Raw genomic sequence first — 16080 nt, 5'->3', positions numbered from 1 at the left:
CAATATCGATATTTTCTGTCGGTTTAGTTAAAGACTGAAATATGATTTTAAAGCATCCACAGAGCAGTAAAGTCAACACAGCCTAGTGATACCGAATGACTGATACCACGGCTATCAGAAGGTTTCAATACTGGTGTTGATTATCATGTCACATGATCAATGGTGGAGGGGAGGAGTTGCATGTTGGAGAGAATTTCATCGTGTAGTGGAATATCATTTTAAAACTTCATGATATCGCATATAAATTGTACTGTTGCAAACATGACATGATATCGGCCGCTTTTTATACATTTCCACAAAACATTGCCAAAGTATCGGCAACCAAAACATTTTTTTATTCAGATCCGAAGCGCGATTCTTATTCATCCCCATTCTAAATCTATCCATCCATTTTTTACCGCTTGTCCCTTTTGGGGTCGCACGGGGTGCCGGAGCCTATCTCAGCTGCATTGGGGCGGAAGGCGGGGTACACCCTGGACAAGTCGCCACCACCTCATCACAGATAGGCAGACAACATTCACACACTAGGGGCCAAATCCATTCATCGTTTTCTAAAATCGATTAAAAAAATAAATACATTTTTTAACGGGAATCATTTTTAAAAATTTAGGCCATTTCCATGCAACCAGAAGGAGCTTTTTCTAACTTTTAACCTGTTTTGAAAAAGTTTCATTAATAATTATTATATCGAATAATTAGGGGTGTAACGGTATGTGTATTTGTATTGAACCGTTTCGGTATGGGGGTTCCGGTTCGGTTCGGTTTCCACACAAACATATTAAGTAGCCGCCTCCACTTCCGTTTCTGTCAGTACTCTACACAGCACCCAGTGTGTGTGTGTTACGGACAGCAAAGCCCTGTCTGTCTGTTATTTCACTTGACCTTTTTCTGTGTTGATTGAGCTGTGTTGAAGCAGCAAAAAAGGACTTTATGTTAAATGAAGAGTTTCTGTCTCTGATAGTTGATATAATAACATACAGTGGGGCAAAAAAATATTTAGTCAGCCACCGATTGTGCAAGTTCTCCCACTTAAAAATGACGACAGAGGTCTGTAATTTTCATCATAGGTACACTTCAACTGTGAGAGACAGAATGTGAAAAAAAAATCCAGGAATTCACATTGTAGGAATTTTAAAGAATTTATTAGTAAATGATGGTGGAAAATAAGTATTTGGTCAATAACAAAAATTCAACTCAATACTTTGTAATATAACCTTTGTTGGCAATAACCGAGGTCAAAGGATTACTATAGGTCAGGGGTCACCAACCTTTTTGAAAGCAAGAGCTACTTCTTGGGTAGTGATTCATGCGAAGGACTACCAGTTTGATACACACTTAAATAAATGGCCAGAAATAGCCAATTTGCTCAATTTACCTTTAACTCTATGTTATTATTAATAATTAATGATATTTACACTTAATTGAACGGTTTAAAAGAGGAGAAAACACGAAAAAAATTACAATTAAATTTTGAAACATAGTTTATCTTCAATTTCGACTCTTTAAAATTCAAAATTCAACCGAAAAAAAGAAGAGAAAAACGAGCTAATTTGAATCATTTTTGAAAAAATTAAAAAAAGAATTTATGGAACATCATTAGTAATTTTTCCTGATTAAGATTAATTTTAGAATTTTGATGACATGTTTTAAATAGGTTAAAATCCAATCTGCACTTTGTTAGAATATATAACAAATTGGACCAAGCTATATTTCTAACAAAGACAAATTATTATTTCTTCTAGATTTTCCAGAACAAAATTTTTAAAAGAAATTCAAAAGACTTTGAAATAAGATTTAAATTTGATTCTACGGATTTTCTAGATTTGCCAGAATAATTTTTTTGAATTTTAATCATAATAAGTTTGAAGAAATATTTCACAAATATTCTTCGTCGAAAAAACAGAAGCCGAAATGAAGAATTAAATTAAAATGTATTTATTATTCTTTACAATAAAAAAAATAAATTTACTTGAACATTGATTTAAATTGTCAGGAAAGAAGAGGAAGGAATTTAAAAGGTAAAAAGGTATATGTGTTTAAAAATCCTAAAATCATTTTTAAGGTTGTATTTTTTCTCTAAAATTGTCTTTCTGAAAGTTATAAGAAGCAACGTAAAAAAAAAAAAGAATTTATTTAAACAAGTGAAGACCAAGTCTTTAAAATATTTTCTTGGAATTTCAAATTCTATTTGAGTTTTGTCTCTCTTAGAATTAAAAATGTCGGGCAAAGCGAGACCAGCTTGCTAGTAAATAAATACAATTTAAAAAATAGAGGCAGCTCACTGGTTAGTGCTGCTATTTGAGCTATTTTTAGAACAGGCCAGCGGGCTACTCATCTGGGGCCGTACTTATCAAGCTTCTTAGAGTGCCATTTTACACTTAAGTCCTGAGAATTTGCGAAATTTAGTCCTACTCTCAAACTTAAGAATAAAAGCTTTTTATCAACATTCTTAAGTCTAAGAATCACTCCTACTCTCCACGATATTTAAGAGACCTTCAGAGGTGTCTTAAGTGGTTAGGAGTTGCCAGCAGGGGATGGCACTGAGGCGAGAGAGACGTGCGCGAACGTTCAGGGAACGGAACAATGTTGTTGTTTTTTTGATGATGAGCAGCTGATAAAACGGTATCGTTTAGACAGAGCGGATATTATTTTTGTCACAGATTTAATACTTTTCGATTCCTTGTTGATTTCTGCATGTGTCTGCAGTGGGCTAGTATATATAGAGCCACCCACACCAGTTTCAAATTAGTTGCCTAATTAATGAATTGGAAAGAAAATGTTATGACAGTAGCGTATGTGTGTGGCCGTGAGGTGAGTGACGTCAGTGAGTGTGTGGGCGAGAGAAGAGAGGGAGCGGTAGCGTGAGTGCCGACGGGGACTAGTTTGTTTTGTATTATTTTGTAGTTTATTGTCAAAATATACACTCCCATTGTCCACTTAAATATTTCCAAGATATTTCTTTATTCTTAGACAACGGATTCCCTTCCGTGATTGGTCATTTCTATGGACACAGAAATGACGTCACCTAAAATTCCGTTTACGGCACATAGTAATGTCGTAATTCAGCTCTGAGTGTGACACTTAAGATTCAGTCCTACACGTCGCTGAAAGTGTGAGTAAGACGCTTGATAACTAACTTTTAAGTGCAGCTTTCAGCCAAGAATTTATTTACTCTTAAGTCAACTCTAAGCAGACTTCTTAGGAGTAATTCTAAGAAGCTTGATAAGTACGGCCCCTGGTCCTTACGGGCCACCTGGTGCCCGCGGGCGCCGCGTTGGTGACCCCTGGTATAGAGTGTATTTCTTTAAAGTTAAGACTAGTTTAAAGTTATCTTCATTGAAAAGTACAGTGCTTTTCCTTCAAAAATAAGGACAATTCAACGTGACCCCAAACTTTTGAACGGTAGTGTATGTAGAAGACAAGTTTTGTCATTTTATTTAATCAACTCGAGGCAGTTTAACGTTGATTAACGTGGGCAGAATTATTATAGTGTTCCCAATGTTAAAAGGATAAAGCCATTCTTTACAAATTTGGTAAATAAATAACCCAAAAAAAATGTATATTTTGTTGTTTTGAACCGAACCGTGACCTCTAAACCGAGGCACGTACCGGACCCAAATTGTTGTGTACCGTTACACCCCTACGAATAATACATCGCGAGGATCGATTTGAATCGAGAATTGATTCTGAACTGAATCCCAGGAATCGGAATGGGATTGTCAGCAACTAGTATCGGTTCCAAAAAAAAAAAGCGTGGTATCGCCCATCACTAGCATTGATACAGGTTAGCTTGTGTGCATCAGGAGAGCGTTTTGGGAAATATTGTTCACAATGGCCGACAACTGGAGTGTTTTTTTTGGCAGGTGGGAAAAAAAAAAAATAAAACATGTCAATAAGAATGCTAACCCAGATATACAATAATCCAATGTTGTCTCTATAAAGGTCTGCGAATGCAGTCCGAATACCTTCAGGGTGTTTCCAGTGTCTGCAATGTAAACTCATCCTCAGCAGGGGGCGGTAAACACCTGTGTGTGCAATAAGCCTGGAATAAATACGTACAAGTCAGTAATGCCCCGGATGAATAACGTCCTTCCAAGGGAACCACGATTGAACTATCAGCCCTTATTTCAGGTAGGAGATCCATCAGCTCCCGCGTCGTCATCCCAAAATTGTTCCGTAAGTGCTTCGATAGAGACACAAAAAACTAATCGACTTCATCCTCCCGTCACTTGAAGGGCGAGGGCTTTTACAATGCGGACCATCAGACTTGACACCTGGGTGGAGGACAAACCTTGTTTTGGGAAAAGACGAGCTCCCGAGGTGACGTTTTTATGCTGTGGACAAAACAAAACAAAAAAATCCCGGCGAGAGAAGTAGGGACGGAAGTATCTGCGCCTCCTCCTGGATCATACTGGTGTGTGTGTGTGTGTGTGTGTGTGTGTGTGTGTGTGTGTGTGTTTACAGAGTCCACCACATGCCGCCATCAGAGCTGGTACCACTTCTTGTCTTTGTACTTCACCATCATCTGAGGGGAACAACAAAAACCAAGTCGGGGGTAAAAATATGACATTGTTATTCCTAATCCCACGGTAAGGTAAATAAAAAGAGAATACCGTATTTCCTTGAATCGGCGCAGGGAATATAGTATTCGCACGTCTAGAATTACTGCCGGGTCAAACTCGTTTCGCAAAATATTAATTTTATTATCGCATGTCTATAATTTTCGCCGGGTCAAACCTCGTTTCGCAAAATATTTAGCATATGTCTAGAACAGGGGTCACCAACGCGGTGCCCGCGGGCACCAGGTAGCCCGTAAGGACCAGATGAGTAGCCCGCTGGCCTGTTCTAAAAATAGCTCAAATAGCAGCACTTACCAGTGAGCTGCCTCTATTTTTTAAATTTTATTTATTTACTAACAAGCTGGTCTCGCTTTGCTCGACATTTTTAATTCTAAGAGAGACAAAACTCAAATAGAATTTGAAAATCCAAGAAAATATTTGAAAGACTTGGTCTTCACTTGTTTAAATAAATGCATTCATTTTTTTACTTTGCTTCTTATAACTTTCAAAAAGACAATTTTAGAGAAAAAATACAACATTAAAAATGATTTTAGGATTTTTAAACACATATACCTTTTTACCTTTTAAATTCCTTCCTCTTCTTTCCTGACAATTTAAATCAATGTTCAAGTAAATTTATTTTTTTTATTAATTGCAGACATTAATAATTAATGATATTTACACTTAATTGAACGATTTAAAAGAGGAGAAAACACGAAAAAAATGACAATTCAATTTTGAAACATAGTTTATCTTCAATTTCGACTCTTTAAAATTCAAAATTCAACCGAAAAAAAGAGAAAAACTTAAAAAAAGAATTTATGGAACATCATTAGTAATTTTTCCTGATTAAGATTAATTTTAGAATTTTGATGACATGTTTTAAATAGGTTAAAATCCAATCTGCACTTTGTTAGAATATATAACAAATTGGACCAAGCTATATTTATAACAAAGACAAATCATTATTTCTTCTAGATTTTCCAGAACAAATATTTAAAAGAAATTCAAAAGACTTTGAAATAAGATTTAAATTGGATTCTACAGATTTTCTAGATTTGCCAGAATAATTTTTTTGAATTTTAATCATAATAAGTTTGAAGAAATATTTCACAAATATTCTTTGTCGAAAAAACAGAAGCTAAAATGAAGAATTAAATTAAAATGTATTTACTATTCTTTACAATAAAAAAAATTAATTTACTTGAATTTTGATTTAAATTGTCAGGAAAGAAGAGGAAGGAATTTAAAAGGTAAAAAGGTATATGTGTTTAAAAATCCTAAAATCATTTTAAAGGTTGTATTTTTTCTCTAAAATTGTCTTTCTGAAAGTTATAAGAAGCAAAGTAAAAAAATAAATGAATTTATTTAAACAAGTGAAGACCAAGTCTTTCAAATATTTTCTTGGATTTTCAAATTCTATTTGAGTTTTGTCTCTCTTAGAATTAAAAATGTCGGGCAAAGCGAGACCAGCTTGCTAGTAAATAAATACAATTTAAAAAATAGAGGCAGAGTTAAAGGTAAATTGAGCAAATTGGCTATTTCTGGCCATTTATTGAAGTGTGTATCAAACTGGTAGCCCTTCGCATTAATCAGTACCCAAGAAGTAGCTCTTGCTTTCAAAAAGGTTGGTGACCCCTGGTCTAGAACTTCCGCCGGGTCAAACTCGTTACGTCACGAGTGACGCTTTACCTGTCCTCATTTTCAAAATGGAGGAAGCTGCTTTCAGTAGTTTGCAATCGCACAAAAGAGAAAAGATAAAGAGCTATTCAGTAGGATTTAAGGTCCAAGCTATGGTATGCTAAAAAGAACAGTAAGCAGCTATGTTTTATTGATACACCGTAGCTGCGTGTGTCAAATACTGTATGAGTCATTAAATGACTCCTGCCTCCTGGTGGTAGAGGGCGCTAGTGATCCTTCTTGCGACTTCCCGTACTGCAGAAGAAGTGACAACACGCAGCAACAGATAAAATAAAACAGTTTTCTAAACTGGACTTTCAATGGAAGCAGGAGGTAATAATTAAAGGAATATCTCCATGGAGACAGAGAGACTTTTAAAACTGAAGAAAGAAAATAAGGAAGACTTCTATAAACAAGTTATCGATGCTTTTGGTCAGAAGGAGCTGCAAATGGACTCCATTTATAAGTACAGGTAAGACCATAATAACGTTTTTTTTTTATTAAATGTGCTTTTCATGATGGTATGCTTACATCACACTCAAAGCGCACGCCTAAATTTTATGGATTCCTTTTGGTAAACGCCGGAGTGAGAAGAGGTTTTAAAATAATTAGCGCATGCACGGCCATCCCGCAGGCTTCCGGTAAACGCCGGAGTGACAGGAGGTTTTAAATTCATTAGCGCCCCTGCGGCTATTCAAGGAAATACGGTACAAGGATTTGCAAATCCTTTTCAACTTATATTCAATTGAATACTGCAAAGACAAGATATTTAGCGTTCGAACTGGAAAACTCTGTTATTTTTTTGCAAATATTAGCTCATTTGGGAATTTGATGCCTGCGACATGTGTCAGAAAAGCTGGCACAAGTGGCAAAAAAGACGGAGGAAGTTGAGGGATGCTCGTCAACGACTTATTTGGAACATCCCACAGGTGAACGGGCTAATTGGGAACAGGTGGGTGCCATGATTGGGTATTAAAAGCAGCTTCCGTGAAATGCTCAGTCGTCAACAAATGCCTGAGCAAATTGTTTAAGAACAACATTTCTCAACCAGCTGTTGCAAGGAATTTAGGGATTTCAACATCTACGCTCCGTAATATCATCAAAAGGTTCAGAGAATCTGGAGAAATCACTGCACGTAAGCCATGATATTACGGACCTCAGGCCGTACTGCATCAAAAAGCGACGTCAGTGTGTAAAGGATATCACCACATGGGCTCAGGAACACTTCAGAAAGCCCCCGTCAGTAACTACAGTTGGTCGCTACATCTGTAAGTGCAAGTTAAAACTCGTATTATGCAAAGCTAAAGCCATTTATCAACAACACCCAGAAGCGGCGCCGATTTGGCTGGGCCTGAGCTCATCTAAGATGGACTGATGCAAAGTGGAAATGTGTTCTGTGGTCTGACGAGTCCACATTTCAAATTGTTTTTTTGGAAACTGTGGACGTCGTGTCCTCCGGACCAAAGAGGAAAAGAACCATCCGGATTGTTCTAGAGTGAAAGTGTAAAAGGCAGCATGTGTGATGGTATGGGGGTGCATTAGTGGCCAAGACATGGGTAACTTACACATCTGTGAAGGCGCCATTAATGCTGAAAGGTACATACAGCTTTTGGAGCAACATATGTTGTTATCATGGACGCCCCTGCTTATTTCAGCAAGACAATGCCAAGCCACGTGTTACAACAGCGTGGCTTCATAGTAAAAGAGTGCGGGTACTAGACTGGCCTGCCTGTAGTCCAGACCTGTCACCCGTTGAAAATGTGTAAATTCTAAATTAATGATTATTTGCAAAAAAAAATAAATGGGCGGTATAGCTCGGTTGGTAGAGCGGCCGTGCCAGCAACTTGAGGGTTCCAGGTTCGATCCCCGCTTCCGCCATCCTAGTCACTGCCGTTGTGTCCTTGGGCAAGACACTTTACCCACCTGCTCCCAGTGCCACCCACACTGCTTTAAATGGAACTCAGAAATTGGGTTTCACTGTGTAAAGCGCTTTGAGTCACTAGAGAAAAATGCGCAATATAAATATCATTCACAAATGAAGTTTGTCAGTGTGAACATGAAATATCTTGTCTTTGCAGTCTATTCAATTGAATATAAGTTGTAAAGGATTTGTTGTACCGTATTTCCTTGAATAGCTGCCGGGGCGCTAATTAATTTAAAACCTCTTCTCACTCCTGCGTTTACCAAAAGCATGCGGGATTGGCAAGCATGCGCTAATTATTTTAAAACCTCTTCTCACTCCGGCGCTTACCTTATCATGAAAAGCACATTTAATTAAAAAAAAACGTTATTATGGTCTTACCTTTAGGTATAAATGAGTCCATGCGCAGCTCCTATAGAAGTCTTCCTTATCTTTCTTCAGTTTTAAAAGTCTCTCTGTCTCGATGGAGATCTTCCTTTAAGTATTACCTCCTGCTTCGATTGAAAGTCCAGTTTAGAAAACTGTTTTATTTCAGATATGTAATCCTCCGTGGTAAAAGTGCGAGCAAACAATGGCTGCTCACTCTTGCTGCGTGTTGTCTTCTTCTGCAGCACCGCTCTTCTGCAGTACTGGTAGTCGCAAGAAGGATCACTAGCGCCCTCTACCACCAGGAAGCGGAAGTCATTTAATGACTCATATTTGACCCGGCGGAAGTGCCAAGCATTGTTTTGTATTAGTAAAAAACTCATATCTCCAATTAAAGGCCCAGGTGAGGACTTTGTAGGTCTGCCATTATTCAGCGAGGAGGACCTCATGCAGTGACGTGATGATTAAAGAAAACATTAAAAACCTGCACTTGAGAGTCAAAGAGGTGCCTACATCGTGAGCGTGTTTGGAGAAGGAGTCTGCGCTGGACATCATGGCGGCCGTCCTCTCCTCCAACTCCCCCAGTTTCTGACCTCGCTCGTCCAGAGCTATCCGGGCGCGGGCCAGGTCCCCCACGACGCCCGACGCCGCCCCCTTCATGCCTTCCATGCCGCCCGGGCCGGGGATGTGCTGGGCCAGGCTGCGCGACGCCTTCCCGGCGGTGGTTTCGCCGACTGTCACCAGGAACGAGTACAAATCGTCGACAAAAGGCTTTCTGGCGTGAACCGGGTCTGCTTTTTAAGTACTCACAGAGGTCCTCCCGGTCCAGAGACTGAGCTCCTCCGCCAAAGAGGCCTTTGAAGAACCCTCTGTTGGGAGCTTCAGGTGTTTCCACAGGTGTAAACAACTCACTCAGCATCTCCTAGACCACAAAAGACACGTGGCTCCTTCAAAGGGCAATATCAGTGTTTTATATGGGTCATTATCATCGTTTTGATGTCCTATGGAAAATAAGGAGCAGGAGAAAACCTGTCACCTGTGTTATAGCAATGTCACTCTCTGCGCAATGAGACAAAAGGCCTTGATGGAGCAACTTCCGGGCTTATAGACACACACACACACTCACTCATGGAATTACTACCGTATTTTTCGGACTTAGGCGCACTTAAAATCCTTTCATTTTCTCAAACATCGACAGTGCGCTTAATGTACGGAATAATTCTGGTTGTGCTTACTGACCTCGAAGCCATTTTATTCGGCACATGGGGTAATAATAAATGTGACAAGTAGATGGTAGCCACACACAGAGCCGGCCCAAGGCATAAGCGTACTAAGCGCTTGCTTAGGGCCCCGCGGCCACCAGGGGGCCCCCAAAAGCAATTAACAAAAAATTCTTATTTTTATTTTTTGCATGTACGAGTCTGACTGATGATTTCTAAATGATCAAAGATATATTATTGTACAAAAACACCATTTTAGGTCAACAGAGTGCTGCTGCTGATCTAGGCCTAGTGATTCTTCCTGCCTCTCTTTAAGCTGCCTCTACTGCACCTGTGACGTTTGCCGCCTGCCGTGCAATGCCAGTGCGCACTGGGCATCAAAAGCGCAGCTAGAAGCAAAACAATGTCACAAAAAAGGACATATCCTTCAGGTGCAGAAAAAAGGAAGAAGAAGAAAGTGGAAGAGGAGAAAAAATGCCATGATAAAGGTATGTTTGCATGACTTGGTAATAAAAAGTTTATCAAAGAGATTTGTAGCTGTAATTAGCTTTAGCTAGGTGACGTTAGCTAGCTAGCGCGGTGCTAGCAATATGTTTTTAGCATCAGGTTACTCTTGAGATATGTTGTTTGCACAAATTGTTTGCAGCAGAGCACGGTAATTTATGTGAGTAAAATAAACATTATTTTTTACATCAACTCATAAGTTATGTGAAACTTCCCCAGGAGCATTGTTAAAATACTTTGGAGGCACAGAATCAGCCCAGAGCCAGTCCACATCCTCAGGCTCAACTGTGAGTGATGAATCAGGTGAGGAAAAGACTGTCACCATACAGTATACATTTAATTTCTTAGTATAAACATTACACCTGAAGGGAAATTAATATAGTCAAAGTATCTCATTACTATGTGTGCCTATATGTATGTATGTATGTATTTCATCTTAGGTCCATCTCCATCCTCTACAGTGCTTTCTCACACACCTCCATCCTCTGTGCCCACTGTCCCCTCCATGTCTGAAACCACAGCTGATTTATCTAGTAAGTTAACTGCAAAACACCCTTTATAATTGCTCATTGTACTGCAGAACATTCTGAGATTAATAATTATGTCCAACAGTGCAATTTAATGACCTTATAGGTCCTTATTTTTTAGTCATTGTCTTTCTTTGGTCACTTCCTCAGCAACTTCCACCACAAGGTCCCCTTCACACCATGGACCATCATCAGCTCCGCCAGTTGACCCAGCTGAGTGGCCTTCTTTCCTCTCAGATTCAGACAGGACTGAGCAGGTGATCAGAGGACCACTGTCTATTAAGGAGAACTTTTCATTCCCCAAACGGCATGATGGCCGAAGTTTTCATTGTCATTATACCTACAGACAGCTACTCAATGGGGAAAAAGTCAAGCGTAGCTGGCTGACTTATTCAAGAAGTAAAGGTGCAGTCTATTGCTTTTGCTGCAAATTATTTTCCAAAAAGTCCTTAAAACTGGCAGCCGAGGGACAGCGGGATTGGGTCCACATAGGTGCAATAATAAAGTGAATCAGAATCAGCTTTATTGTCCAGTTATGTTTAACACACATGGAATTTAACTTCAGTAGACTGCACTCTTTGTACAAAGTAAACATTAAATATGAACAATTAACTAAAAATATAAACTAGTAATTAAAGACTAATATGTACAAGACTGATGAGACAAGATGACACTTTTACTGTAAATACAAAGCTTTATCACTTGGACTGTTCAACCCCAGGCCACTCTTGTAGCTGAATGTTTTCTACATTTTAAGATTAGGAACCATATGTGGCACTCTGGACATCATTCGTTCATTCATTGGTATTATTTATGTTCTTAACTGGGCCACCCCCATATCTTTATAAATGACATGTCATTTGTAAAGACATGCCAGGCTGACAATAGGATCATGTAAACAACACTGCCAGAGCCGCAATGAGTTTATAGTAGGTGTGTGAATGATCAACAATCAATATTATTGGCAGAAATAGAGGGCCCCAAAATCAAATTTTGCTTAGGGCCCCATGGAGGCTTGGGCCGGCACTGGCCACACATAAGAGATACGTCAGGGTTTCCCGCCTAAACTAAAGTCTTAACAAGCTGCTACGCTTCGTTCTGCCTCTGTCAGTACGTCTCTGCAGCACCCGGCATTGTCCCACCCACACAACCATCAGATTGGTTACGCGCAGAGCGGTAACAGCCAATCAGCAGTGCGTATTCAGAGCGCATGGAGTCAGTGCTCACTACAGAGGCAGGCAGAGAGGAGGGACGGGGGGGTGAGCAGGTGTTTAGCAGGTAAGCATCAGGCGGCGGACTCTCCCCAAATGATAATAACCACCTCCCAGTCAACTACTAGTAACATCACTATGAGCCTGTTGACGTTCTAGAAACATAAGCGGCAGCTCAGCTCGCTCGCAGTCCTTGAGGTGAAGGCTAATTCGCTTTTAGCGTAACGTTAGCTCACTGCGGGGTGTGTGTATGTGTTACGGACAGCAAAGCCCTGTCTGTCTGAGAGAAAGACAAGCATTATTGACCTACAGTTAACAACTAAGTTATTTCACTTTACCTTTTTCTGTGTTGATTGAACTGTGTTGAAGCAGCAAAAAAGGACATTATGTTAAATGAAGAGTTTCCGTCTCTGATAGTTGATATAATAATGTAAGTGCATTATTAAGCCTACATGAACTCCATGGTGTTCAGGGATGAATAGTCTCTCCTATTGCTATTGTACTATTTTTTTCAGCTATAGTTACATTAATCATTAGTAATGTAGCAGCTTAGTTTTGAACGGCAGCGTCCCTGCTATCACATGTTGATAAAAATATAACATTTACATTTAGGACTGTTTTGTTTTTACTTTACGGGAAAAATATCGAGATATATATCGTATATCGCCATTCAGCAAATGGAGCGGAAAACACAACCAAAAGTTGTAGGCTTCTTCACACCACAGTCTGTAGTCTATTGCCCCCCCAGGCTGTGGTGGCAGCGACGAGGTGGAGACGGGATGGCGGTCCCCTCCCCCTGGAGAGTCACCACCTTAACTAACACATTTCCTGGGGGAAACACTGATAACACATTCAGCTTAACGGAAAAAGCTACTTCCTGGTTAGACAACATACCAAAGATAGTCTATACCAGTGGTCACCAACGCGGTGCCCGCGGGCACCAGGTAGCCCGTAAGGACCAGATGAGTAGCCCTCCGGCCTGTTCTAAAAATAGCTCAAATAGCAGCACTTACCAGTGAGCTGCCTCTATTTTTTAAATTGTATTTATTTACTAGCAAGCTGGTCTCGCTTTGCCCGACATTTTTAATTCTAAGAGAGACAAAACTCAAATAGAATTTGAAAATCCAAGAAAATATTTGAAAGACTTGGTCTTCACTTGTTTAAATAAATTCATTAATTTTTTTTACTTTGCTTCTTATAACTTTCAGAAAGACAATATTAGAGAAAAAATACAACAAAAAAAATGATTTTAGTATTTTTAAACACATATACCTTTTTACCTTTTAAATTCCTTCCTCTTCTTTCCTGACAATTTAAATCAATGTTCAACTAAATTTATTTTTTTTATTGTAAAGAATAATAAATACATTTTAATTTAATTCTTCATTTTAGCTTCTGTTTTTTCGACGAAGAATATTTGTGAAATATTTCTTCAAACTTATTATGATTAAAATTCAAAAAAATTATTCTGGCAAATCTACAAAATCTGTAGGATCAAATTTAAATCTTATTTCAAAGTCTTTTGAATTTCTTTTAAAAATTTTGTTCTGGAAAATCTAGAAGAAATAATGATTTGTCTTTGTTAGAAATATAGCTTGGTCCAATTTGTTATATATTCTAACAAAGTGTAGATTGGATTTTAACCTACTTAAAACATGTCTTTAAAATTCTAAAATGAATCTTAATCAGGAAAAATTACTAATGATGTTCCATAAATTCTTTTTTAAGTTTTTCTCTTCTTTTTTTCGGTTGAATTTTGAATTTTAAAGAGTCGAAATTGAAGATAAACTATGTTTCAAAATTTTATTGTCATTTTATTTGTGTTTTCTCCTTTTTTAAACCGTTCAATTAAGTGTAAATATAATTAATTATTAATAATAACATAGAGTTAAAGGTAAATTGAGCAAATTGGCTATTTCTGGCAATTTATTTAAGTGTGTATCAAACTGGTAGCCCTCCGCATTAATCACTACCCAAGAAGTAGCTCTTGCTTTCAAAAAGGTTGGTGACCCCCTGGTCTATACAGTACTGCCATCTAGGGTTTTGGCACCGCAACTGCATTGAACATAAGACTCACGTGTAATAAATAAACAAGATATAACATCTGGACAGCAAACTTTTCATAAGCTAATCAGCTAATGCTAGCTATCCAAATTGCTATTATTAGCTAACAACACCTAAAGCTAACGCGTGTGCATGTGTACGGAGTGGGATATACTGTACTGTGTAAAATACATGGACATTGGAAAGTTGGCATAAATGTTGCAAACAGCCCCTTTAACAAATACAAAAGTACCAAAAATTGGTACCGTCGAGTACCGGTATTGATCACCAGGTACCAGTAATCGGTACCATATTGATTCAAATGTGTATGGTCCTGGTTCCTACAGTATTTAGTAGGGGTGTAACGGTACACAAAAATTTGGGTTCGGTACGTACCTCGGTTTAGAGGTCACGGTTCGGTTCATTTTCGGTACAGTAAGAAAACAAAATATAAATTTTTTGGTTATTTATTTACCAAATTTGTAAACAACGGCTTTATCCTTTTAACATTGAGAACACTTTAATAATTCTGCCCACGTTAATCAACATTAAACTGCCTCAAGTTGTTGCTCAGATGAAATAAAACGACAAAACTTTTCTTCTACATATAAAAAGTGCAACATTAAACAGTTTCAAGTCAACTCATCATGCTTGATTTATTACAGCATTTGGGAAGCCTGTAGTTGATTTTTATTATGTAAATGTTATATTTTTATCAACATGTGATAGCAGGGACCCTGCCATTCAAAACTAGGCTGCTGCATTACTAGTGATTAATGTAACTATAGCTGAAAAAACAGTACAATAGCAATAGGAGAGACTATTCATCCCTGAACACCATGGAGTTCATGTAGGCTTAATGATGCACTTACATTATTATATCAACTTTTAGAGACAGAAACTCTTCATTTAACATAATGTCCTTTTTTGCTGCTTCAACACAGCTCAATCAACACAGAAAAAGGTCAAGTGAAATAACAGACAGACAGGGCTTTGCTGTCCGTAACACACACACACACACACACACACACACACACACACACACACACACACACACACACACACACACACACACACACACACACACACACACACACACACACACACACACACACACACACACACACACACACACAGCTACTTAATATGTTCGTGTGGAAACTCGTTCAGTACCGAAACGGTTCAATACAAATACACGAACCGTTACACTCCTAGTATTTAGGTAGCAAAAGTAGACATTTGAAGATAAGGTAAAAGAGATGTTGGTACCTGAAGGTTGTCGCAGGTGTCCAGGCTGTAGGTGATCCTCTGGACCTCCGTGGGGGAGGTGAGGTAGAGGGCTTGACCCAGATTGGAGAAGCAGAAGGTCCTGGCTATCCGCATGTCCGTCAGCGGCAGGTAGTTGACGTCCAAGAGAGGCCGCAGACTCGGCAAGCTGCGGACGTGCGCGTGTGTTACCGCAGACGACAGACTTTAAGGGTGTCACGGGTAGGGATGATGTTCGAAACCCATTCTCCCGGTTGTTCGATAAGAAAAGAACCGATTCCATGGACTTGAATCCCTTTTTGAGAACCGGTTCCCGTTATCGAGGCCACTATAGTAAAGAAAAAGAGTTGGTTCTTTATTTGAATCCCAGGGAACGAATCCCAAATGGGCAATGTTATGCCCATTTGATTGTAGACTCTTACTGACACCTTGTGGCGATATGAAAATACTACGCGTCAATTGTTTGGGCACTTCCGGGTTGGCAATGTTAGTCCAGTTGATGAGACAATTGAGAAGTAGACAAGTTGTGTTAGCTCTTAGTAAGTAAACTGTTTAACTTGTTTATGTAACTCAATATTAAGATGGAAAGTGGTTAAGTTTGATACTAAGATGTTTATTGAAAAACGATATTTGTGCACTGTTTCAATGGATGTTTTGAGGACTTAAAATGGCTGCCAGTCGTGTATTTCCACTTAGAAGTATTTGTGTGATGATAGTACTGTATATTTTTGTGAAGTTAATATTTACATAGTGCGTATTACATTTCAGTATGTTAATTGAATC

General features: G+C 38.7%; 1 protein-coding gene and 1 long non-coding RNA gene across 6 annotated transcripts in view; one reads left to right on the top strand and one right to left on the bottom strand.

Annotated features, from left to right (window-relative positions):
• Positions 1-2572: 2572 nt before the first annotated feature.
• LOC133647103 (syntaxin-binding protein 5-like) overlaps positions 2573-16080 on the bottom strand; it is a 94547-nt gene continuing 81039 nt past the window's right edge. For 2 of the 5 annotated variants that reach the window (XM_062043217.1, XM_062043218.1), the window contains 4 exons: positions 15301-15466; positions 9337-9448; positions 9040-9260; positions 2573-4525 (listed from right to left, as the gene is read on the bottom strand). In XM_062043217.1, coding sequence (XP_061899201.1) covers positions 4484-4525; positions 9040-9260; positions 9337-9448; positions 15301-15466 — 541 coding nt within the window. In that variant the 3' untranslated portion in view covers positions 2573-4483. The remainder of the gene's footprint in view (positions 4526-9039; positions 9261-9336; positions 9449-15300; positions 15467-16080) is intronic. The other 3 variants (XM_062043219.1, XM_062043221.1, XM_062043222.1) reach the window with 2 other exon arrangements.
• On the top strand, positions 4459-10961 carry LOC133647104 (uncharacterized). Its single transcript, XR_009825427.1, has 4 exons — positions 4459-4555; positions 10063-10553; positions 10712-10783; positions 10928-10961. It is a non-coding gene; the product is annotated as an uncharacterized LOC133647104 (long non-coding RNA).

This window comes from Entelurus aequoreus, linkage group LG03 (genome assembly GCF_033978785.1).
Source record: "Entelurus aequoreus isolate RoL-2023_Sb linkage group LG03, RoL_Eaeq_v1.1, whole genome shotgun sequence".
In the NCBI taxonomy this organism is placed as follows: domain Eukaryota; kingdom Metazoa; phylum Chordata; class Actinopteri; order Syngnathiformes; family Syngnathidae; genus Entelurus; species Entelurus aequoreus.
The sequence above is the reverse complement of the archived record's forward strand: the minus strand, read 5'-3'. Positions and strand labels throughout refer to the sequence as shown.